The sequence below is a fragment of the Canis lupus genome, chromosome 15 (assembly GCF_011100685.1).
Source record: "Canis lupus familiaris isolate Mischka breed German Shepherd chromosome 15, alternate assembly UU_Cfam_GSD_1.0, whole genome shotgun sequence".
In the NCBI taxonomy this organism is placed as follows: domain Eukaryota; kingdom Metazoa; phylum Chordata; class Mammalia; order Carnivora; family Canidae; genus Canis; species Canis lupus.
Window position 1 is genome coordinate 6,702,971 of NC_049236.1, and position 26,046 is coordinate 6,729,016.

The 26,046-nt window shown below is 41.5% G+C and overlaps 1 protein-coding gene and 1 pseudogene across 1 annotated transcript in view; both read left to right on the forward strand.

Annotated features, from left to right (window-relative positions):
* The window catches only part of KIAA0319L (KIAA0319 like), a 93,865-nt gene that overhangs the window by 48,309 nt on the left and 19,510 nt on the right, over positions 1-26,046 (forward strand). The window contains exons 4-11 of the mRNA XM_038557933.1: positions 7,129-7,375; positions 9,381-9,482; positions 13,083-13,180; positions 16,547-16,634; positions 17,828-17,920; positions 20,658-20,790; positions 23,803-24,031; positions 25,571-25,694. Of these exons, the coding sequence (XP_038413861.1) occupies positions 7,129-7,375; positions 9,381-9,482; positions 13,083-13,180; positions 16,547-16,634; positions 17,828-17,920; positions 20,658-20,790; positions 23,803-24,031; positions 25,571-25,694 (1,114 nt within the window). The remainder of the gene's footprint in view (positions 1-7,128; positions 7,376-9,380; positions 9,483-13,082; positions 13,181-16,546; positions 16,635-17,827; positions 17,921-20,657; positions 20,791-23,802; positions 24,032-25,570; positions 25,695-26,046) is intronic.
* LOC119869362 lies at positions 15,392-16,403 on the forward strand (annotated as a pseudogene).

The window sequence follows — 26,046 nt, forward strand, 5'->3', positions numbered from 1 at the left end:
TGGGCAAGCTTATTTATTCCCTTGGCTTCAGCTGATATCTTTGGGAACTTGATTCCAACCCTGGGTCTCTATTTGAATTTCCTAGCTGTACCTCAGGTTCAGTATGTTTGAAACATAACTTGCCTGTTATTTTCTAAAGTCGCTCCTTTGTAGTCTGTCTTAGTTTTTGACACCACTGTAGTTAGTCCCTCAAGTCAAGCTAGAAACATGGGAGTCATCTTAGTTTCTTTTCTCCAAGACCCAGATGCATTTTAGCTTCACAAGTATTAGATCCTTAATATTTTAAAATCCACCCCTCAGGAGAAATTTCCAGTAATGGTGGCAGAGTAAAGTGGTCTCCTGAATCCTCCCACAGATAATAGTTTTAAAATATGTAAAAATATATATATTTAAAAAAACTGGAAAGGATCCAAAAGCAGACAAAAGCTAGAGGAGAGCTTACTCTTGAAAAACAGCAATTGGAAGTGATAAGAATTGTGAGTTTGCAGCTTTTTATTTTTTTATTTTATTTATTTTTAATTTTTTTTTAGTTTGCAGCTTTTTCAAATTTTTGCCTGAGGGCATTCACTGACCTCCATAGCAGAGGAAAGTGGCAGTGGAAAATCTCAGTCTTATTTTCTTATACTGGCAAAGAACAGAGTTCAGGATAGAAAAATTACCTGAAAATTTAAGGGGAAAGTAAGAAAACCACAGAAGAAAAAAAAAAGGAAAAAGAAAAAAGAAAACCACAGAAGATAGTGAAACCCACAACCTATCTAGAAACTGTACTAAAACCCCTGACTGAACCTCTAAACTACACATACCACACATGAAGGTTCCAGAGAGCATGGTAAAAAAAACAGAGGTCAGAGAGGCAGGGCTTCCATCTTTGAAAGAGGTGATCTCTGAATTCCTCAACCTTGTGTTGCACCGGTGGCAGAAATCTGAATTTTTCCTGACTTAGGGAGTCAGAGTACAGAGCCTAAGGCTGAAAAATTAGGGAGTAAGCTCATGAAGCAAAGACAGTACAGAGACAGCAGGCCCCAATTCTGAGTGTAATCTATGGCAAAATTCTTGGCTAATCATCAGATTAAACAAGAACATTTCTAGGGGACCAGGCTAAAAATGCAGCTACAAGAATTACACAGAAATATCAGTTGCTACACATTCCAGGGGAAGCAGACTATACAGTTTAAGTCCAGATAAGTTACTTGCCTACTTGGAAAAAAAAAAAATACAATCTGAAAGAAAACACAGTAAAATCCAAAGTCACTCCATATGTTAGATAGATGTCCCATATTCAAACAAAAACTTGTTAGACATGCAAAGGAACAAGAGAGAGTGACCCATACTCAAGAGGAAGAAACAGTCAATGGAAACTGACTCTAGTTTGACTCAGATATCAGAGTTAGTAGTCAAAGATTTCAACATATAATCAGAAAACTAAAGGAAGTTAAAGGAAAATGGCTTTAGTGAACAATTACAGAATTTCAAAAGAAATGTAAACAACTTTAAAAATGGGAAAATAGAATGAGAGAATAACTTCCACTTATGGCATCATGAGAGGGCCCCTAATTTTCTCATTGAAAAAAGAAGTATAAAACTGGACAGAATTGCCGAAAAGCAAGTATTTCCAGTTGTTCTAAAAATATAATAGAGGCAAAAGCAAGTTGAGCAAATTGATCTTGAAAAACTGGTAATACTTTGAACAAGTACAGCAGGTGTCTGCAGTCTTCTCTCTGGGGCATTGCCCCATCAATGTCTACCTGCACTCCAGCTCAAGTGACAAGAAATGTAGTTTACCAGGGTGTGGTTAGGCATGAAAACCAGCAACTTTTCTAGAAGGTTGGCGTGATTTGGGGTAGAGGATGAAAACTCACAGCTTTGCCAACTAAAACTGGCAAACGTGGTTGGGAATGAACGGATAGAATCAACAGCTTTGCTAACTTGAGATGGTTGTGCCTGTTAGGGTGAGTGATGGATCTGCTGGAAACTTAATGGTAAGATCTTGAAAATAAGAGCTAAAGAAGGGCTAAAATAAGCTCCCAATGTATCCCTGGCTGGAGAATGAGAAACTACCTGCATGCGCAAAAGATAACCTAAGAGAGCCTGGTAAAAGCTAAAAATCAAAGGAGAGCTGAGAAGTGGCTACAACTTTGAATGCATTCCCCGAGGAACACACAGATGGGTTGACAGAGGATGAAGCTTTATAGACGTAATGTGTTTGAGTGACCTCTGCTTAAATCATTGGCTGATTGCTAAACTATGCAGATATAGGAATGACACCTAGGAAGCCAGGCTAAAATAAAAACAAGAATTAAAAACAAAAACTGAGCAGAGGTGTCAGTGGCAACATACCGTGGAGGGATTCTAATTCTTCAGTTGAAGTACAGAGGAGTTACTAAAAATAACAGCCCATCAGAAAAATAAAATAGAATCCCCAACTGTTACAATAGATGACCTAAAATTTCTAGTTTCCAACCAGATGTTAGGAAACATGTGAAGAATCAGTAAAGTGTGACCCATACTCAGGGGAAAAAATTATTCAATAAAAATGATTCTGAGAAGATTCAGCTGTCAGATTTAGCAAGACCAATGCTGCTGTTAAAAATACACTTAAAAATGTAACGGAATGTATGTTCAAAGATACGAAGGAAAATGAGGTGACAATTACCCAACAAATAGTGTCTTTAACCACTTTTAACTCAACATTGTACTGTGTGTCCTAGCCAATGTAATAATGCAAGAAAAAGAAATTAAAGGGATACATATTGGAGATGAACAAGCAAAACTGCCTTTACTCACAGATGATAGAATCATGTACCCAGAAAATTCCAAGGAATCTATTCATTAAGTGAATTTAGAAAGGCTACAGGATATAAGACCAATATACAAAAATAAATTGCGTATATATTAGCAATGAATAATTGGGAATTAAAGTTTTAAAAAATGTATAGCATCCAAAAACATGAAGTTCTTAGGAATGAATTTAACAAAATATGTGCAAGAGCTATATACCAAAAACTACAAAACATTGCTGAGAGAAATTAAGTAAATGAGAGATAATACCATTGTAATAGTGTTCCCTCCAAAATCATGTCTTCCTGGAACCTCAGGCTTTGCCCTTATTTGGTAATAGTATCTTTGTAGATGAAGTTAGTTAGAGACCTTGAGATGAATATCATTCTTTATTTAGGGTAGACCCTAAATCCAATGACTGATAGCTTTACATGAGGAAGGAAAGGGAGATTTGGACCCACAGAGACACAAGGAAGACAGCCATGTGAAGATGAAGATACAGATTGGAGTTGGGTCGCCACAAATCAAGAAATGCTAAGAGCCTCTGGGATTTGGAAGAGGTAAAGAAGGTTGTCCCCAAAAGCCTTCAGAGGGATTGTGGTCCTGCCTTGATTTCATACATTCAGCTTCTAGAACCATGAGTGAGGGAGTTTCTGTTGTTTTAAGCCATAATGTTTGTGGGCAAACATTTTGGTAGCCCTAGGAAACTGTTACAGTCATATTCAGGGATTGGGACTTAGAATGGCAAACTAATCTTGAAAATGAACAACAAAGTTGAAGAACTTAAGCTCTCTAACTTTAAGACTTACTGTAGAGCTGCAGTAATCAAAGCAGTGGTACTGGTGTAAAGATAGATGAAATCAGTGAAACAGAATAGAGTCCAGAAATAGACCCATACAAGTATGGTTAATTAATGTGCCAAGGCAAATTGATGGGGAAAGGATAATCTTTTCAATAAATGAATACTGAAACAATTGGATAGTGATATGAAAAAACAGGAACATTGACCCTTATACTATACAGAAAAATTAGCTTAAAATGGATCATAGACCTAAATTTAAGAGCTAAAATTATAAAACTTGTAAAAGAAAACACAGAAGAGCCTTTTTGTGATCTTGTCACTAAATATGCAAACTAAATAATATCACTAAAAGCATGAATTATAAAAGAAAAAAATGATAAAATTTATAAACTTTTGTTATTTAAAAGATATCACTAAGGAAAATGAAAAGGCAAACTACATACATATTTGCAAATTAAATACCTAACAAATATTTGTGTCTAGAATATGTAGAGAGAGCTCTTGTAACTTAATTAAAAAACTAATAAAGCAGAGGATTTGAACAGATAGTTCACTGAAGAATTTATACAGTAGATATCCAATAGGTGCATGAAAAGATACCATCCCTAATCATTAGGAAAAATGCAAATTAAAGCCACAATAAGATGCCATTACATACTTGGATAATGACTGAACTTAAAAAGACTTTCCAAACCAATTTCTGGCAAGACTGTAGAACAACTGGAATTCTCATACTGGTGGTGGGACTATATAATCGCACAACAGCTTTGGAAAGTAATTTGGCAGTTTTTTTAAAAAGTTAGAGGCATATCTTCCATATGACCAGGTGTTCTACCCATAGGTAGTTACACAAGAGAAATGAAAGGATATGTTTGTATAAAGACTTGTAGAGGAATATTTATATCAGCTCAATTTGTAATAGGCAAAAACTGGAATCAACCCAAATGTCCAGCTGTTGGTGAATGAATAAACAAATTGTGGTATACTCATATAACAGAATGGTACTCAGCAATCATGAGGGAACAATTATTGATACAGACAGCAACATGAACAAACAAGATAATATTGCTGAGTGGAAGAAGCCCACAAAAAGAGTACATACAATGTGATTCTGTTTATATAAAACTCTAGAAGATGCAAACTAACCTATAGTGCCTGGAAGCAGAGCAGTGATTGTTTGGGGCTGGGACTTTGGAGAAGGGATTACCAAGGAGGATGAAGAATCTTTGGAAATGATGGATATGTTCATTATCTTGATTGTGGCGATGGTTTCATAGCTATATACGTGTGGTAAAATTTGTCAAATTGCACACTTTAAATATGTTCAGTTTATTGTATGCCAGCTATGCCTTTAATAAAATTGTAAAAAAAGTGGACAAAGATTTGAATAAACTTCATCAAAGAAAATATATGACTGGCTAATATGCACATGAAAAGATACTCAATCTCATTAGTCATCCAAAAAATGCAAATTAAATCACAGGAGATACCATTAGATGATTAAAAAAAAAAAATACGAAGAATGACAAAAAATAAAAAGACCCAAGAATACCAAGTACTGGTGAAGTTATGGAGCAGCTGGAACTCTCATGCATTGCTGGTAGAAAGGCAGGATGGCATTTAGGTAACAGTTCAGTTTCTTATAAAGTTAAACATATACTTACATGTAACCAGCAATAAATACTTTTGAATATTTACCCCAAATAAGTTAATAACGTTTACAAAAGCTTTAGATTTCAGGGATCCCTGGGTGGCGCAGCGGTTTGGCGCCTGCCTTTGGCCCAGGGCGCGATCCTGGGGACCCGGGATCGAGTCCCACGTCGGGCTCCCGGTGCATGGAGCCTGCTTCTCTCTCTGCCTGTGTCTCTGCCTCTCTCTCTCTGTCTGACTATCATGAATAAATAAATAAAAATTTAAAAAACAAAAAACAAAAGCTTTAGATTTCAAACATTTATAGCAGATTTATTTATAGGAGCTGAGAACTGAAAACAACTTCAATATCAATAGATGAATAAACTGTGATCTATCTCTAGCATGGTATACTGCTCAGTAATAACAAGGAATGAACTCAGACACAATAACATGGATGAATCTTAAAACATTAGGTAGAGTGAAAGCAGCCAGAAAAAAAAATAGCATGTATATGATTAATTTTATATGAGATATGAGAAAATTCAAACTAATGGGGACAGAAAACAAATGTGATTGCATGAGCCCGAGGGTGGAGGCAGAAACTTACTGCAAAGGGGAATGAGCCAACTTCTGGGGCCAATCCGAATGGCTTCTCTCTTGATTGTGGTTACTTGGGCATATGCCCTTGTCAAAACTGAAAGACCTATACACTTCAAGTATGTGTGGTTTATTTTGTTTAAATTACACTTCAATTAAGTTGATTAAAAAAAATCTGTACCACCAGCTTTGTAGCCACCCACCGTTTCTCATTTGGGGTGGATGCAGTACCCTCCTAAGTGATGGTCCTGCTATATTGTCTTAGTTCTTTAGACTCCTACATCATGCAGCAACCTGAACGGTCCCCTTAGAACAGTATCCTGAGTTTGTCACTTTCCTGTAATACACGTTCCCATAATTGCTCACCATTACCTAGCACCTTAGAGTAGCATAGGTCTTCTTTAGGCTGGCCCTTGACTGTCCAACTCATCCATTACTTCCAGCCTCCCACTTTGCTTTTGACTCTCAGTTCTCAGCACAGGCCATGTTAATCTCATTTCCTGTACTGTAAATACTTACTTTTTTTTTTTAATTTTTATTTATTTATGATAGTCACAGAGAGAGAGAGAGAGAGGCAGAGACACAGGCAGAGGGAGAAGCAGGCTCCATGCACCGGGAGCCCGATGTGGGATTCGATCCCGGGTCTCTGGGATCGTGCCCTGGGCCAAAGGCAGGCGCCAGACCGCTGCGCCACCCAGGGATCCCCTCATTTCCTATACTGTATACTCATCTCTCCCCCCTCAGCCTTTTGTTTAGTAAACAGTGGTTTACCTTTTTAAACTCAGCTTAGAATTCTAGGAAATGCCTTTATTTATTTATTTATTGAAAGCATCCTTCTTCACACTGTCTCCAAGATTGGAATTAAGTACCCTTCAGATGGTGCTTTTTTGGTTCATTGTAACTTTTATAGGTGTTTTTATCCTTGTGGCTTATGTTTTTTGTTCTTTCTCTAACTAGATTGGGCACTCATTGAGTGCAGCTATTATATTTTATTTACATTTTGGATCCACAAGGTCTGATCCATAATAAGTGCTTAATAAGTATTTGTAGGAAGATTGAATATGAATGTTGAGAAAAGTATACATAGAATGATTACTACTACTTTGTTTCAAACAAACCTCTTTGCATAGAGAAAAAGACTGGGAAGATTTATAACAACATTTTAACACCAGTTTGAGTGGTGAGATTAGTTCCTTTAATATTTTTGACAGTTTTGCATTTTTCATAAAAACACAGTGTGTAATTATTTTATGAGAAATAACCTAAAAAATTGGCAGTATAACTTTTGCCTATTCAAATGAATTTTTGCATTTCTTTAGGTTCACAAGGCAGTTATAATTTCCAGTCCCTTAACCACAGTCCTGACTGCGGAGATTCCTGGTTGGTCAAAGAATGAATCAGCCCAACCTGAGACATCAGAGTATCCTGGTACTACACCTAGCACTCAGCAAGTAAAAAGTCTTGAGAAAATCCAGAATGCTACCCTTCTGCCCGTGGCTCCCTCCTACAGTTACACCACCCCTGACCCCCAGGCCTCTTTCCAGACCACCTCAACACCATACCCAGGTGAGGCCCTTTGCTTCTGCCCTTGGAGATAGGATAGAAAAGGAGAGCATTTTATCACAGTGTTCTCCTTAGTGCAAGGAACAGAGAGAGGCATGACTTTTGAGTACTGTAGGTTAGAGAAAAAATAATCCTATCTTTTTTCCTGTAACCACGGGACTTGGGGCTCTCCATTCTTTTCTCAACAGGCCCCAGAATATGGGAATTTATGAGGTTCATTTTCCCAGAGCCAGATTCCACTGTGCCTGGGACTTAAAGGCAGGAGATTCAATTAAGTAAAGTTCGAGGAATGAAACAAACAGAAGCCACAGGGAAAAAAGTTGGATTTTTGTACGTATTTGCCTTCTGAATGGCTGATTGTAGGTCAGATATTTGTCTCTCTGATTTTTGGCATCATCTTTATTTTTAAAGCAGCCCATCCATAGGAAGGAGATTTATAAAGAGTATTGCCTTAACAACAAATCTGTGCTTCATGAGTGCTAGTCTAAGGTATTAGGAGGAAATGGTTAATCAAGGAAACTAACTTGATCTCTATCCCCTGAAAAAGGCAACAGGGTGAAGCAAAGCAAGTGAAAAGGAATTTTTCTGATTTTTGATTTCCTAGGGTTTTCTTTCATGGTAGTATAACATGAAATTTTGGGGTTTCAATCCTGAGGCACTAAAGTAATTTTTGTGTTCAGGCTGAATGCCTATAATTTTTGGTGTAATTGTGAAGGGTTTGAGTAACACTCTATTTTTGTCCATTATACTCTTTCTGAGTATAGTGATTTATCTTTCCTTTCTTTTTTTTTTTTTTTTATTGAAAGTCACTTCAGAAAATTCGTATTCAACCTCAGGGTGTCTAAGTGCTGAAGTTTCTTTCCATAAGGAAGATTTCATTTCTTCCTAAGTGTAGTACCAATAGATCTTAAATTTCATGTTTGTCAAGAGGGGCTTATTACCCCCCACTCTTGAAATATGGGCTGACTAGTCATTTGTTTGCTTTAAGCTCCTTAATTCCTGGGTCTCATACCAAATAACGATTTATTGTCAGAGGAATAAGATTTATATAACAGTGGTTCTCAACAACTTGCAAGCATTTTTGGTAGTTACAGTTATGGAGGAGGGATGCTACTGACACCTTGTGGATGGAGGCCTGGGATACGGCCAGCTGTCTTATGTGGTGCACAGGACAGTTTCCCCCACCCCCTACAACAAAGAATTATCTGATCCAAAATGTCAGTAGTGCCAAGGTTGAGAAACCCAGACATGTATGAAATAGCTATTGAATAGTGTGAAGACCATATATAGCTATTAGCTGATGTGGGTATTCCAAAAAAGCTAAAGTCATTCAGGAAGTAGATAAGTTTGAACTGAAATGGTCTGGGAAGATTTCTTGGAGAGGACTGGCTGTGCCAAAACAAAGTACTGATTTAGAATAAAGAAAGCCTACACTCCAGTTGAAGGAAATAGCATTATCAGAGTCCCCAAGAGTAGACCATGTCTTCTGTGGAACACAAGAGGGAAAATGAATATAACTAGAGGCAGAATTGGACAGGAAGGATAAGGTGGTGTGATCAGATGATAATGGTTCTCTAATACCAGCTTAGGGGTTGGCCTTGAACATGGGTGGGAGTGGGGAGTCTTAAGTAGGAGAATAACATGGTGGGGGAAGTATTTTAGAAAAACTAATGGTGGTGAGTGTTAGAATAATACAGTGTCATGATAAACTGAAAATTTAAATAACAAAGAAGTCAGCAGTATTAGATGCTATGGGAGTAATGGATGTGGGTTGAGAAACAGTTACTGGATTTGCTAAGGAGCAATTTGTGGATGACCTCACAAGATCTTTTTCAGTGGCAAAGTGAAAGCCAAATCAAATTTCAGAGGATTAGAGAATAGATAAATAAGGAGGAAATAAAGGCAGTAGCTGAATATTGTTTGTAAAAGAAATTTTTCCCCAAAAGGAAGAGGAATGAGGTAGTCTGGATCTAATTTCTTATCTCTTGTATATTTTCTTTGTTTCTAGTTATAAAGGAATTGGTGGTATCTGCTGGAAAGAGTGTCCAGATCACCTTGCCTAAGAATGAAGTTCAGTTAAATGCATACGTTCTCCAAGAACCACTTGAAGGTAAAACATCCCCTTACATTTGGATATTGTTTTAATTTATGATATTTACATACCTTAATTCATTTACTAATTGCAACAGCCCCGTGAGAACAGGTTATAGCGTGCACATACAGAAATATTTCCCTGATGGAAGAGCAGTATAATGTTTGAGATCATGGGCTTTGACACCAAAGCCTGGGTTCAAATCCTGGCATAGCTAATCATTAGCTGAATGATTTTAAGCAAATTGTTTTTACATTTCCATTTCTTTTTCAGTAAAATGAGGGTAATAATTTCTACTTCATAAGGTTACTTTAAGGGCAAAATGAAATGATATATAAGAGACCTACTTCAGTGCCTAGGAAATAACTGATACTGGAGGTTGTATTCTACCCCTTTAAGAGAGGAAGAAACCGATACTGAGGCCAGCCTATTTATTTTGTCCAAACAACTAGTATTAGCAGCTATAGAACTCACAGAGGAGTTATTTAAGACTATAGTTAATGTAGATTCGGCATTTAAAAAATAAATAAAAAGGAAGACAGGGCACCTGGGTTACTCAGTTGGTTAAGTGTCTGACTCTTGATATCTGCTGAAGTCGTGATCTCAGGGTTGTGAAATTGAGCCCCTGCATCAAGCTCTGTGCTCAGTGCAGTCTGCTTGTCCCTCTCCCTTCCCCAGCTTGCCCTCTTGTGTGTTGTCTCTCTCTGTCTCTCTTTCAAATAAATAAATAAAATCTCTCTAAAAAAAAAAAAAAAGAGGACAAGCCCAATATGATAATAAAATTCAGATTTATGAACTATATAAATTAGGGGACAATACATTCATTATTTAAGCAAACTTTTATGAGTATCCCTTTCACCTTTTTTTTTTTTAAGATTTTATTTATTTATTCACAAGAGACACACACACAGAGAGAGAGAGAGAGAGAGAGAGAGAGAGAGAGAGGCAGAGACACAGGCAGAGGGAGAAGCAGGCTCCACGCAGGGAGTCCGATGTGGGACTTGATCCCAGGTCTCCATGATCATGACCTAGGCTAAAGGCAGGTGCTCAACTGCTGAGCCACCCAGGCGTCCCTCCCTTTCACCTTTGAAGTACATATTAATATACCAAAATTTAGCATAGAAACACATAAGCACTTAAGATTTTCTATGACAATAATGAAGCATACTTTGATGGAAAATTGTTGCCTTGGGTTTCTGCTACTCTTATTACAGGGTTAGTCAAGTAGAATGCTGTACTCTAGGATTCAGGATGGAGTCCTTCATTTTAGGTACACACCTGTCCTATACATTAGTCCAGCTTTCTAATAGGCCTCATACCAAATAGTGTATTTATGCAAAAGTACTTTTCCAGAACCTAAGCGCCCTCCCTGTTCTATATTTCTGCCCTCAAAAATAAGGTTTCCGGGATCCCTGGGTGGTGCAGCGGTTTAGCGCCTGCCTTTGGCCCAGGGCGCGATCCTGGAGACCCGGGATCGAATCCCACATCGGGCTCCCAGTGCATGGAGCCTGCTTCTCCCTCTGCCTGTGTCTCTCTGCCTCTCGCTCTCTCTGTGACTATCATACATAAATAATAATAAAAAAAATTTAAAAAAAAATAAGGTTTCCTTATCAGTTCATTCTACCTTCCTCCAGACAAACTTTTATTTTTTTAAAGATTTTATTTATTTATTTATTTATTTATTTATTTATTTATTTATTTATTTATTTATTTATGAGAGGTAAGTGCAAGTGAGAGAAAGCACAAGCAGGGGAAAAGGCAGAGGGAGAGGGAGAAGCAGGCTCCCTTCTTGATCCCAGGACCTTGGGATCATGACCTGAGCCAAAGGCAGGTGCTTAACCTGCTGAGCTACCTGAGTGCCCCTACCTTCCTCCAGAGAAGCTTTAGCCTTCTACTCCCCTGGTGGTAAGTTACAGTGAATGAACTTGGTGGCCTCTGAAGATGGAGGTGAGAACTGCTTTGAGCTGCACTTGCCTCCACTGTTTTGTGAAAGGAGCTGGGCTCTGCGTTAGGTTCTTATCTAACCCCTATTTGCATATACAGTCTGTGAGTTGCTGTCACCTTGTAGATCAGTATTCTAAAACACCTGGGTTGATTGTTTTCAACTTTCCTTTCCACGGGTTCAGCATTTATCAGATACATGAGATGGATGGTTTCAAACTTTCAAAGGTTGGGGACAAGTGAACAGGACCAGCTCTGCATACTCTTCCTCCCCGTCATCTCCTGTGGCAGCCCCTGAAGCACTTCTTAGGATCCCTCTAGGGTTCAGAGGCATGGTTTGAAAACCACTGCCGTAAATCATTTAAACCAACATTCTGTCTAGCAGAACCTATCCTCAGTTGTTCCTACCCTTGGGCGAGTTCCTGGCTGTGAGGCATAATTCATCCCCCAAGCTTTTCTGTCCTAGGAATATTGTCCTTCTTGAAATTGCATTGGCAGCCTTAGATATTATAAAATTGTCAGTTCCCAAATTAGTGTGAGTCTGTTTTATGTGTGGAAAAATAATTTCCAACTCTAGCTGGAAGAAAGGTCGTCTCAGCACCAGTCCCACTGCTGCTGCTGCCTTCCTGCTTCTCACCTAACCTGACGTCTACATAATACATTTGTGAGAGCTGCCTGGGGCTGACAGCTGCCCAACACAAAACTAGTATTTGGGGAGGAAGGAAGAGTGATAGATCTTGTATCTCAGGCTTATAAAATGAAATCTGGTCTTCAGATGAAGGCCGTCGTGGAATTTGGGTCTATATGCTAACTTACTTTTGAACTCACGAACTAAGAAAAAGATGACCATTCTGTTACGCTTTTGAGGTTTCTTCTTTTTTCCTTTTATTTTTACTTTTGGATAGTGACATAAACTAAGCCTTCCTACCAAATCTCATCTGTCCCTAGTCAGAAGTGAATTTCATTCCCCCCACCAAATTTAAGACCGCTGTCCCGGGGGTGGGATTCCGTTTAGATAACAGGATCCTGACCTTGCCCTACCCAGTCATAGCATCCGAGCTACAAATGAGGACCATTTAATACTTCATTTGATCTTAATTAATTTCAGTGGGGCCCGTTTTAAATGGGCCATCCCCTGCCATCTTCTGCAGCGTGTTATTTAGCTCAGCAGGAATGAAGTAGCTCTTTTAACTCACCAGGGTGTGATGACCTCAGTGAGACAAGCATTGTTAGCACTCTAAAAAAGCTATTTTTGAACCATGTTATTTAGAAGTCATTGCTGTTCTTTGTTGCAAAAGAACTTTCGCAGGAAAATGGCCCTTGTTCCCAGTGAATTCATCCATAGTGGTTGGTAGGGCATGTATTTTCACTGTGATGCCACACCATGAGCAACGTGGTATTTTGAGGGAGGATTGGTCTCTCTCAAGGGGAGGGCGGGTATGGGAAGGGAGAGAGCACTGCTGGGAGAGAGTGGAGGAAGCCTGACTGTAGCTGAGTCAGCAGATTCCTCCCTTTCTTTCAACAAAACATTCAGTCTCCCTGTAGGCTTTGGGGTGGGATCTTAAAAACTAAGGCCTTGTCAAGATTTAGGAGAGATTTGTTATTGGCAGGATGTGTGGCTGCCCTCTTTGTGTGTAGGTGTGTGTTTTCATGATTTTTGTAACTGCCCTTCTATAGGAGAAACCTACACCTACGACTGGCAGCTGATTACTCATCCTAAAGACTACAGTGGAGAGATGGAAGGGAAACATTTCCAGATCCTCAAACTATCCAAGGTGAATTTGCCTCCTCTTACTTGCAGGGCTGGGTGCTGACCATTTTCTAAAATGTAGAATGTAGAATTTTCTGTTCATACTTAAATCAGGAACAATCTTTCAGAAGTGATTCCTCCAAAAGTCTGGCTGACATCCAGTATTTGTTAGTGTATGATTCTCAAATGTTCATTTATGGTGAGAAGACTGTATAAGCATGGTGGTGATAGCTGAAAATACACACTAAACAGCTTTTAAGGGTAACATAAGGATTTTAGAATTTGGGAGATAAGCTAAGTTTTTTGTGGCCACAAGACTGTAAATTGGCTCAGTCTTTTTTGGGATACAGTGTAGTTATTAAGAACCATAAAAATGTTCAAATTCTTTGGCCAGGCAATCTCATTCATTTGTTCATTCTTTCTTTTTTTCTTTAACAACTATTCATTGTACACTAGTTATGTGTCAGGCAGTGGGGATTTACCAGTGAATTGATCAAAATCTTCACATTCAAGGACAATAGAGTCTCATTGGTGGCAGTTATAACAGGGGATGCACTAGGTCAGTGCAGGGGGTATTGAAGCCCTGGGGAGTTTGATTTCTTTGAGTTTACTTGGGTGGGTCATGACAGGTGACTCACTTTCTGGGTAAAGGGTAGGGTGCTGGTAACCTACACAGGGGAAGCAGTATGTTCACTGGGCCAAATATTAGAGAGAAAATGTGACTAAAAGGGAATTCTGTATGGTTCAGTGTGACTGGACCCTCTGGCATGAGAAGAGCAGTGGTACAAAGTTGGAGAGATGCATGGGTCATATTACAAAGAGCCTTTTGCTAGAGCAAGGACTTTGAATCTTATCCATAGGAATTATGGAACCTTTGAAAGTTTGTTTTTTTTTTGTTTTGTTTTTGTTTTGGAACCTTTGAAAGGTTTTAGACAACAGAAAGACTTATTCAGATTTTCAATTTAGAAAGATCACTCTGACTGCAAATTGAGTGAGGTAAGACTCAAACTAGAGAAATCATTGGAGAATCTGTCAAAAAATGTAAGCGTGAGATAGTAATAACCTGATTTAAAAAACAAAGTAAAACTTAAAAAGACTGCTGTTGAGCTCATAATATGTGCCAGACACAGTGCTAATTGTTTTATGCACTTACTTCATTTTATCTTTGTAATGACCCCAAGATGTGGATACTAATATCTATTTTATAAATGGCAAAACTAAAAATGTGAAAAATAAAGTGGTTTAGCCAAGTTTCACAAAGCTATTAAATGAGAGATTTAATCTGGAACTTTCCATCCCTAAAGCTCTGGCTTTTAACAACTGTGCTGTGATGGTTGAAATCTAAGGTGATAGCATTGTGAATGGAGAGAAGTGAGTGGATGTGAGAAATATTTATGAAGGTCGACTCTAGAAGACCTGGTGATGGATCAGTTGGGTGGCGATGTTGAGGAAGGGAAGTCCAGGATAACTCTGGCCTTTTGGCTTAGGCATCTGGGTAGATATTGGTGCAACAGTGGTGATATTCACTGAAATGAGGAACACAGAAAGAGGAGTAAGTTAGATGAGGTTTGCAAATGATTAAATCATTTTTGGGCAGAGTGAGTTTAAGGTACCTGTGAAACATTTGCGTGGAGGTGTCCAGGAAGTAGCTGGGAGTCAGAGACTAGAGATCAAGACACAAGTTGAGGCTAGAGAGAGAAATTTGCACACTAACCTCAAACAGATGACAGTTGGAGCCATGGCAATTGATGAGATCATCCAGAGTGTGTAGAGTGAAGGAAAAAAAAAACAGGTCACAGTTGGAATCCTGGGGAACACCGTCCTTATAAGTGTGGAAGGAAGAAGAAACTGAAGGAGATGAGGAGTAGGCAGAGAAGTGAAAGCCAAGGAACGAGAGCTTTACAAGAAAACCGTCAGAAACACTAGTCAATTAGCATTTGCTCAAAGAAGAGAATTCAGAAGAAAGGAAAAATCTCATTCATCTGAAAGATATTCATCACAGCATTGGTTATAATAGTAAAAGTCTGGAAACGACCCAAATACCCAACAATGTGGAAAGCTTATGTGATACGATGCATTTACTCATGTACTCTCCTGCAGCCGTGAAAATGACCATCAGAAAGACTATTGTAATGGGGAAGGTGTTCATGGTAAAAGAATAGAAGAAAGAATAATAAAAAGCTTGATGCAGGTTTTTCTTTCCAATCTGCCATCTGTAGTGGAACCACCGCCAAGGATGCAGATTTTCGTGAAAACCCTTACAGGAACGAGCATCACTCTCGAGGTTGAATCCTCGGATACAATAGAAAACCTAAAGGCCAAGATCCGGGATAAGGAAGCAAATCCTCCGATCAACAGAGACAGATCTTCACCAGCAAGCAACTGAAGATGGAATTCAAAAGGAATCCACCCTTCATCTTGTGGTGGTGCTAAGAAGAGGGAAGGAATCTTCCAGCACTCCCAAGAAGCATAAGCACAGAAGAAAAATAAGCTGGTTGTCCTGAAATAAAGGACACTCATAATGTGGATGAGAAAATGGCAAAATCAGTCACTGTCGTTGGGAGTGCCCTTCACATGAATGTGATGCTGGAGTTTTTATGGCTACCCACTTTGACAAGCATTAGTATGGTAAATGTTGTCTGACCTGTTACTTCAACAGACCAGAAGACCAGTAATTGTATATGAGTTGATAAAAGACATGAACTAACAACAACAACAGAAAGCTTGATGCACACCTTGGTTTTAACTGGACCTTGGAAGTCCAGGTCCTTGAGGTGGTGATCTCATCTTACTCCTTTCCCAACCCCAAGCCTAGGATGATGTCCAGTACATAATTGGTTCTCAGTGTTTGCTGAACGAATGAACTATTTAAAAACTACTTTTTGTATGTGGTCAAGGATTGGAAGGAAGTAAGAGAAATATGATTAACTGATGTGCTAGGGTAGTCGGATTGTGGGTGATTTTCTTTCCTTTATATTATGTTTATACAGTTGGTGGAAATCAGAAGGGAAAAATATCTAGATATTTGGGAGCTCTTTGGTATTTTTACAAAATGGTTTTCTTTGTAGAGATGTTTATTTTAATTTCATATCTCTATGAAATAGGATGTTTGGGCCCTTAATGTTCTTTTGAAAAGAAAATGAGAGTACAGAGATATTGAATTCCCTTTTGTTGTTCTAGAGTCAGCTAGTAATAAAATTCACATTAAAAGCTATAGATTTTTAGTTTATAATTCATTGTTTCATTTCCTCAGCTAGTTTACTCTCTCCCTTTTGGAAGCTGTGCAAGAAGAGAATGCAGTCTCAGCATGGAAAGTTCAGATATATGTGTTGTTTTACATAGAATTGCTGCTCTTTGTGGTTGTCTAAAAGATCTTCTCTCGCTTCTGCAGCTTACCCCTGGCTTATATGAATTCAAAGTGATTGTAGATGGTCAAAATTCCCATGGGGAAGGCTATGTGAACGTGACGGTGAAACCAGGTATGAATTTCCCAGCCCCGGCTGAGTCTCCATTGCTTCCTCTGCAGGATTCCTAAAGAGGGGCAGATTTGACTTGAATGGTTTTTGAGTCCTATTTTTTCTTTTTCTTTTTTTTAAATATATTCACTGAGCAATTCCTAGCTCAATGTAGTGAAAGGTTATGGTGGCAGAGTATATACTTTGGTTCCAGTTGGGACATTTGGCTGGGGGGAGAAACATTAGTCACATGGCCCCCACTGCAGTATGGCCTGAGCTGTAGCCTGTCTGTCTGAGAACTACTTCTCCAAGTAGGTCATGCCGAGAGAGGACCATGTGTTGTGATTAAGGGACACAAGAAAGCCAGGAGCCTGGGAAAAGCATGTAGAAGGAGAACCAGCCAAATGGCTGACTCCTTCTGATCTCTTTCCAGATATGGGTTTTGCACACAGAATTCCTCATTTAATCCCTGCCAGTCTTCTTTCACCTTGGAAATCAAATCCTGTCATTCTTTTTAAGTGATCCACCACTGATAAAATACAGTGCAATAGCAAAGTTCCTTGTTTTGCATTTTCAGGGAAATTTGGGGAAAGTTGGAAAGTGGCAACTACATCAGCACAAAATCTTAATGTTTTCTGTTTTTGTTGGTAATAGATTTTCTATATGTTCCTTGAACTCTCACCAAGGTAATCCTTTTCCTTCTTAAAAATGTGTTATATAAAGACTGTTTGATTATTTCTCAAAGAAAAGGCCACTGGGTTTGTAGCTCACAGTCATTCGAGTGGACAGAGTGGTCTGTGACCCTGCCATCACTCAGGCCGAGTCCCCTCAGACATAAGCTCAGGGATGGTTGAGAAATCACCCATTATGCTTTCACCACAGTCTGTGCCAAGGGATAGTTTGCTTGCCAAGGTCCTTATTGCACAAGGCTCATGTGTTGTCCACCTCTACTCAACGTGTGCCACCTTTTCTTGAACAAGGTAGCACATGAGTGTTGAAAGTATGCAAAGGCATGGTCTTAGGAGTTATCAGGTTTGGAAGAGGCTTTAATGCTTCCATGTGTCTTATGATAGAATGGTAACCTGGTGTGACTTTCCCATTTGGTGATGCACCCATCAGTTATGTTGTGGACTAATTCATAATTCACCCACACAGGCCTGCTCCTCCTATAATATATAAAGCCTATCTTCCAATTTCTTCGGGTCTTTTTCTTACAGAGCCCCGGAAGAATCAGCCTCCTGTTGCCATTGTGTCACCACAGTTCCAGGAGATCTCTCTGCCAACCACTTCCACAGTCATTGATGGCAGCCGTGAGTACTTGTCTAGGCATGATGTTTTAGAAGAACATTCACTGTGAACTGTGCTAGAAAACTCTGGCAGAAGATTTGGGGCCAAGGGCTCCTGGGTGGCTCAGTTGGTTAAGTGACCTTAGCTCAGGTCTTGATCTTGGGGTCATAAATTCAAGCCAGGTGTTGGAGCCTACTTAAAAAAAGAAAGATTTGGAGCCAATTATGTCTGCATTCTGTTTAGGCCCATCTTGACTATGTTCTGGGAAGACTACCCATTTCAAGCAACTAATTAGGACACAAAAACCAGACAGCCCAGATAGCCCCTATTTATTTATTTATTTATTTATTTTTTAAGAAGATAGGGTTTTTTTTTTTAATTTTTATTTATTTATGATAGTCACACAGAGAGAGAGAGAGGCAGAAACATAGGCAGAGGGAGAAGCAGGCTCCATGCACCAGGAGCCCGATGTGGGATTCGATCCCGGGTCTCCAGGATCACACCCTGAGCCAAAGGCAGGCGCCAAACCGCTGCACCACCCAGATAGCCCCTATTTAAAATCCCTGTGTGGCTTGTTGGAAGTAATACTTCTGCTCTTTTGAGATATAAGAAAGTAAGATTATGCAGATATTTAGCATCTTTTTGTATGAAACTTACTAGTTCTCTCTTTTTTTTTTAAGATTGATTGATTGATTGATTCATTCATTCATTCATTCATGAGACACAGAGAAAGAGAGGCTGAGACACAGGCAGAAGGAGAAGCAGCAGGCTCCCTGCAGGGAGCCCGATTCAGGACTTGTTCCCAGGACCCCAGGGTCATGCCCTGAGCCGAAGGCAGACGCTCAACCACTAAGCCACCTAGGTGCCCCAAAACTTGCTGGTTTTCAAATTTCCTTAGAGTTACCATTCTCAGTTATGGAAACAAAGCTCCTTCCTCTCATAGCAAGATAAGTAACTGAGGGTCTTGGCTGAAGAGCTGTCCCCCAGCGCTCACTGCCTGACAAGCTTCCTGTCAGCCTCCCGGAGAGACTCACAAAACATGCTCCATGCCCTGGGCTGGGCTCCTGAACATTCACCCATCAGAGTAGTGTCCCCTGTGGGTAACTTCTGGGTCTTTGCCACTGATCCTGGCTGTGCGTGCAGGGGGTCTCAGGCCTGTTATCTCATCAGTGTCCCCTTGGTCCCCTTTGGAGGCATATGAAGGCCCTGCTGCCCTGATTGTCTTGCCCCCGACAGTTGTTCTACGGCCGAGGCAGTCACTGCTCTAGCAGAGGAATCTCTAGCAAGGTTAAACATTTCATGTAGATGCGACTGGCAAGAGGAGGAGGGTAGAAGAATCGCAGGCCAAGAGGGAAGAGAGAACAGGAAGAGGCACTTGTGAGAGAGGGTCCCACAGTGCCGTTTTACTTCATAGTTTTGAATGGGTCAGAGTTAAGTCGTGGGTAAAGGTATACAGAGGAGAGCCTCCCTACCATCCCCCTCTCCCAACTGTCCAGTTTTCCTCCAGTCAGTGCTACTATTTCACATTTCTTTCTACAGACATTCTATGCACGTGTGAGAAAATACATACAGTCTTTACGATAACACATAGTCGACCCTGTTGTGTGCAGTGCTTGTTTCTTTATATGGAAGAATTTTTCTTTTTTTTTTTTTTTTTAAGATTTTATTTATTTATTCATGAGAGACACAGAGAGAGAGGCAGAGACACAGGCAGAGGGAGAAGCAGGCTCCCTGCAGGGACCCCGATGTGGGACTCGATCCCGGGTCTCCAGGACCACAACCCGAGCTGAAGGCAGAGGCTCAACCACTGGGAGCCACCCAGGTGTTCTGAAGAATTTTTCTGAATCAGTACATGAAAGAGTTCTTTTTTTTCCTCTTGGTGATCACATAGCCTTCCATTAAACGGCTGTATAATTCCCTGTATGGCTGTATACCTGCTTTCAGTCAGTCCCTATTGATGACCACTTAGATTATTTTTGGTCTTTTGCTGCTATGGAGAATGTTGCCATGAATAAATGTGTACGTGTGACATTTAACACACATGCACATCTATCTGTGGGATAAACTCAGAGGAGCTACAGGGCGAAGACACATTTTGCTAACTTGCCCTTTGGGAAGGTGTGTGACTGTGCTGCCACCGTGGCTTATGGAAGGGCTCGCTCCACACCTTTACCCATAGAGTGTGTTATGAAACTTGGGTCTTACCAATCAGGTAGGTTAAGAAAATAGTATCTGAAGTGTTGTTTAAACTTACGTTTCTTTTCTTTCTAAGTGAGGTGGAGTGTCTTTTCACATGTTTAAGAATTTTTGATTTTCCATTTCTCATACAGTAGCATTTTTTTTTTTTTTTTAAGATTTATTTATTCATGGGAGACACAGAGAGAGAGAGGCAGAGACATAGGCAGAGGGAGAAGCAGGCTCCATGCAGGGAGCCCGACGCGGGACTCGATCCCAGGTCTCCAGGATCACGCACTGGGCTGAAGGTGGCGCTAAACCTCTGAGCCACCCAGGGATCCCCATACAGTAGCATTTTAACCAGAGGTTGCCCGTGTTGGAGTCCTGGGACAACTACGCAGTGGAATATCCATAGAGAAACAGAGTGACCCAATATTCCTAGGGAAGAAAACCTCTGGAGGGGTAGTCATGTCATGAAGTTTTCCTCGCTTCATGTCTCTGGGTGGTTGCCCCGGTTTCTGTAAGCTGGGGTGGTGCTGAGACCCAGCGCTCTCGTGTTGTAACTGATGTTTCTTTATGGTCAAGAAAGCACTGATGATGATAAAATCGTCCAGTACCATTGGGAGGAACTTAAGGGACCTCTGAGAGAAGAGAAGATTTCTGAAGACACGGCCATATTAAAACTAAGTAAGCTCGTCCCTGGGAACTACACTTTCAGGTAAATTAAGACCCTTCATCTTTCCTTTAGGCCACGCTTTTCCCTTGGGAGTTTTACATTCTTCTAGGAGTAACTCTGACAGATGTCACGGTCGTTGGAGATTTGGTTGATGATAGGGCCTTGGATTCCATTAGTTCTCTGAGCCCTATTGGTGGTTGTGGTCACAACAGTGATCAGTTTTTAGGGCAACGGCCGTGGCATAGTGGGTCAGGACCCACCACAGTTAACCCTTCTCAAAGCTGCGCCTGCAAAGCTGCACTTGGCAGATCTCCAAAGTTTTTTAGGATTCTGTCATTAAGTGAAAGGGCCCATCTTCCTGTGCCTTCTCTCAGGAAAAATCTAGAAGGAATCTGTTTCCATTTTGCCTCTTTGGTAAATGCTTCCTCAACTTACAAGGTTTCAAAATCTTTACTTTGGACTAGTGGTTTATTCCAGTATGACTTGGGGGATCTTTCTCGGTTGGGTATTTTAGAGAATTTGACTCAAAGATAGTCCTGGGAACTGGCGTCGGCACTCTGGGATGTGATTAGTGAGAGTGTGAGGCCAGCTCTAGAGTAATCGTGTTAGGGCTTGCAGCGTTCCTGGTATGTCACAGAGCATTTGTATGTGAGTGTCAATCTCACAAACACCAGGTGTTCATGATACTAAACTTCTTTTATATCTGAGGAAAATGAGGCTGAGTTGTATTTACTAACTTCTCTGAGGTCACAGATTTCAGCTAGAATGGAAGTGCAGCTTCTTTAACCCTCAAGCCGGGCTCGTTCTGTTCCACCCCTTGATCCAAGCTGTACGTACTTTGTTAATGCTTTCTTGAGTGCTCTTCTCAGTCCACTGGCGTTCTGCGCATCCTTAAGGGCTGCCTCGGTTTCCTGTGAGGCTCAGTAGAGGCTCCTGAGGTTCCTCCGGGAAGAAGGACTCTGTCTCTCCCAGGACCATCGCACCCAGGGCCCCTGCGCGGCACCTCCCATGGTGCAGCGGTTTATTCGTGGGTGCCTGTCTTCCCCATTAGATCCATAGTTAATCAAGTTTTGACACTACCAGAGACACAGTGACAAATGTCCTAGCACAGCACCTGCCGTGTAAATAAATACGACTTAGTAGCACTCTGACTAACTCACGACTTCAGATGAATGAAAGGCAGCTGCCGTTCCCGAGGATAGAGCCTTCTCATTGGCTTAAAATGGAAATGTGAGTGGGTTTTTACCTTAGCTTTCTAACATAGGAATTGTGATATTTATGAAATCTACCTTGGGCCAGGTGGATCCTTTTTTAAAAAGCAACACTGATAGCTCCTATTTCTTGAACACTTATTATGTGTGTAGTACTATTCTGAGCTCTGTGCGTCCAGTAGCTCATTTAATCCTTATAGTAGGTATTATAATTACTCTTATTTTGTGGATTAGGAAATCCAGGCACAGAGAGGTTAAGTGACTTGCCCAAGGTCACACAGGTAGTGTGACTTGAGTCTTCACTTTAAACCCCAGTGTTGGGGTGGGTGCGGTACTGGCGGGTGATTCTTTTTTCCTGTCCATTTCAATCTATGAAATGATGGGATTGGGTTTGATTAGCGATAAGATCCAGTCTGTTTGGTTCCACTTACCTTTCCTCATTTCCTCCTTTGACATGGCAGTGGCCTCTTTCCCCGGCCACGTGGTCAGTTGCTATCGCATCCAGGGTCCTTGCAGGCAAGCCCAGGACTGTTGGAGGAGAAAGAGTAAATGGGCAGCTGCCATCTTGCCATTTGTCTGTAACTTGCTTTTGCTCTGAAATAGGAGACAAATAGGATATGTTAAAAAACAACAGAAAACAACAGGGGAACTGGAAAAAAGAGAACTTCTGTGGATTTTTTCTTCTTCAGATGTTTGCCGATTTGCACACGTCCGTGTGCCTGCCGTGTTTGTGCTCTTTTCCTAAAGGCTAAAATACCAAAAATCCCCGTCAGGCCCTAGGTAAAAGGTGAGACTGTGGGATACAACCACACAGATGTCTGGCTCTGTCTGTGGCTGGTGGTGAGATTTACACAAACGACATGTCTTTTCTATGCTTTTCCTCTTTCTGTCAGCAAAATGGAAGGAACCCAAACCTCCTTGCTTGCTTATGCTCACATTTTGAGGTGGCAAGAGAAGCTTTAGGCTGTTCAGCTGGAAGGCATCATTTAGGTAAAAGCCTGCTCTTATAAATGAACATTTTTTTTTCCTCTTGCAAATCCTGTTTCACACTGGCACCAACTGTGGGGCTGTTGCGTAGGAGAATTCATTTGCATCTTGGGCTCCTGTCTTACCGGAGCCAGCCGTACTGGTCCAGCCCAGAGGCTGTCTGCCCAGGCCGCCCTTCTTGCAGTGTGTGCATGGCTGAAGCAGGATGGCAGGAGGAGAGTGAGCCGCAGTCAGAGCTTGCTGTTTAGGGTGGCGCCTTTGAGCCCCACAGCTTTAGGGTCCAGGGATTACCTATGCTCAAACCTTGGTTTCTGGGCTGTGGAGCTGGAGAACTGGGGCTGCATCTTGGCTCACCATGTAGCCCCGGGCAGGTTACGCAGCCTCTCAGCTTCCTGTACGGTGAGATGGAGGATGCCTACTTTATACGATTGTTGTGAGGGCCAGATCACACGGTGCTTGTGAAGGTCCCAGCGCACAGACGTGGCAGGTGGTAGAGCAAAACGGCACTGGTGACAAATGGCCTGGATTCAGATTCTGACCCCACTACTTTCAAACTTGGGCAAGTTACCTCCCCGTACCTCGGTCTCCTCAGACATGTATGGCATAAAATCAGGATCGTACTTTCTAGAGCTGTTGTGAGGATGTAATGAGATAAAAAGCACCTGGAACAGTGCCTGGCACTCAGTCAGGGTGCGATGTAGTAGTGTTCGGCCTTCCCAGGAAGAATGGGTAAAGAGTTGGTTACCATTTGGTCCCCTGCTGCCTTGGTATTTCTTAGCCTTGATTTCAGTCCTCTCAGATTGGTTTCTCCTCCTGGAGCACATCCCTGATTGCACTCCTCTCTCTGCCCTGCTAGCTTGACTGTAGTTGACTCTGATGGAGCAACCAGCTCTACCACTGCAAGCCTGACAGTGAACAAAGCCGTGGATTATCCCCCTGTGGCCAATGCGGGCCCCAACCAAGTGATCACCTTGCCCCAGAACTCCATCACCCTGTTCGGGAACCAGAGCACTGATGATCATGGTATCACCAGCTATGAGTGGTCACTCAGCCCAAGCAGCAAGGGGAAGGTGGTGGAGATGCAGGTAGGAGGGAATGGCTTCTGTCTTTTCTTGCCCAGGGGAGTTCAAGCGGCTGGATTAGTTACCCTTCCAAGGCTGACTTTTTACTCCATTTTAATCACCCAAGTTGCATTTATATAGAACATTGAACATTGGAATTTTTAAAAAAATCTAGAACATTTAAGGGGCCTTTAATGAACACATTACCAAAACCTTTGTCTTTAATGTTTGATATTAGAGGAAAAGACTAGATGAGAAACGGGGACTATTCTAGAATGGTTCCAGAGAGTCAGACTACACTGAAGCCAGACTACACTGAAGTCTTTTGGGTGCAGGTCTCCCCCCGACCCTGAGAAAGAGCATGTGTGTGAGTAGGGTGTGAGGAGAGTGGGAAGGAAGGGCAGAGGGAGAGAGAGAGCGAGCGAGCATCTCAAGCAGGCTCCACGCTCAGCACGGAGCCTGACACAGGCTCGATCTCCTGATCCTGAGATCATAATGCAAAGGTGCAGATCTTAATGAGCTCTCCGACAAATGGGGAGTTGTAGCCCACCTGGCTAGATGGTGAGCATCTTCTGTCTGGAGATACTTAGGAAGAGACTAGATGTGTCACCAGGCAGGTAAGTAAATGAAACTGCCTATGACAAACCAGACAACAGCCCCTGACTGAAGGGTCAGCTGCGCCTCGGGTCAGCTAGTCATTGCCACATGGAAATATGGTCCCAGGATTCCTAGCTAGGCCAACTTCTCAAGAAAAAAACAGAAATCTAGACCTGTGTATGAAAATATTCCATTTGGGAGGGCACCTGGCTGGCTCAGTCAGTGGAGCATGTGAGTTTGAGCCTCATGTTGGGTGTAGAGATAACTTAAAAATAAAATTTTCAAAAAAAAGAAAATTTCTAACTTTTAAGACACTGCAGGTCAAACAAAATACCTACAAGGTAGATTCAGCCCAGAGGCTGCCAGGTTTTGCCTACGGTTCTAGAGGAAGCTCCTGCCTTGGAAGCTCGCCCTGAATTGTGTATAATGTTCCTCTGACACTCTTTGTTTCCAAATTGGAGGCATGACTTAGAGCTCACATTTCACCTGGCTTTTTGTTTAGATATTATGGTCGGTTTCTCTGCTGCTACAGAATCTGCAGAAACTTGCAAGGGGACAGCATGGCGTCACCTAGCATTTTGAGTTGCTGCCTTGTGTTACCCGGGCAGCTTTGTTAAGATTGCTGAATGGTCTCAGCAGGAAGAACATGGTTTTAAAAGGGTTATTTTATTAAACACTCATGGCGCTCTTGCTGGCTGGGATCATAAAGACCGATCTTGGTTATCTCCGCACACTTTCCTGTACTCCTCTCCCTTGTGAGAGCTCTGACTTTATTGAAACTGCTGCTGTCAGGGCAGGTTGTTCCCTTGAAGGGGGAACCTTTTACTTTTTACAGGATGTCCCACAGTGCCGGATTCCACACTTACTAGGTTTAGAAAATGAGGTGCATCGTTTAGACCAGAGTAGGACTTGTGTGACGTGATTCTGGGAGTCTCCTTTTCTACTTGTCTGTGTTTATGCATCCAGGGTGTTCGAACACCAACCCTGCAGCTGTCTGCCATGCAAGAAGGAGACTACACGTACCAGCTCACAGTGACCGACACAATTGGACAGCAGGCCACCGCCCAAGTGACTGTTATTGTGCAGCCCGGTGAGTTCAGCCTTTCGTGCACGTTCTTCTGCTGGCTGGCCCCTTGAACCATGGGGGAGAAGAGGGTTTTGGTTCTGATCTATACGACGGCAGGGTAGGAGGCAGCAGGCCACAGGGCCCCTGGCACCTTTGGTTGTCCACTCTGAGCGCTTTCCTCAGAGCTAGAGAGAGGGAGAGGACTTGACGGCCTCAGCTTGTGGCCTTGCCTGGGGCTGGTTATTGCAGCTTTGAGGGGACCTAGCAGATAGAGTTTGTTATCCCAAATCCTACCCTAGCCTTTAAGGTGAAAGCCCTCATCTGCAAGAAAACCCTTATCACTCAGACCCTCTCTTTTGAACACCTGTAGCATCAC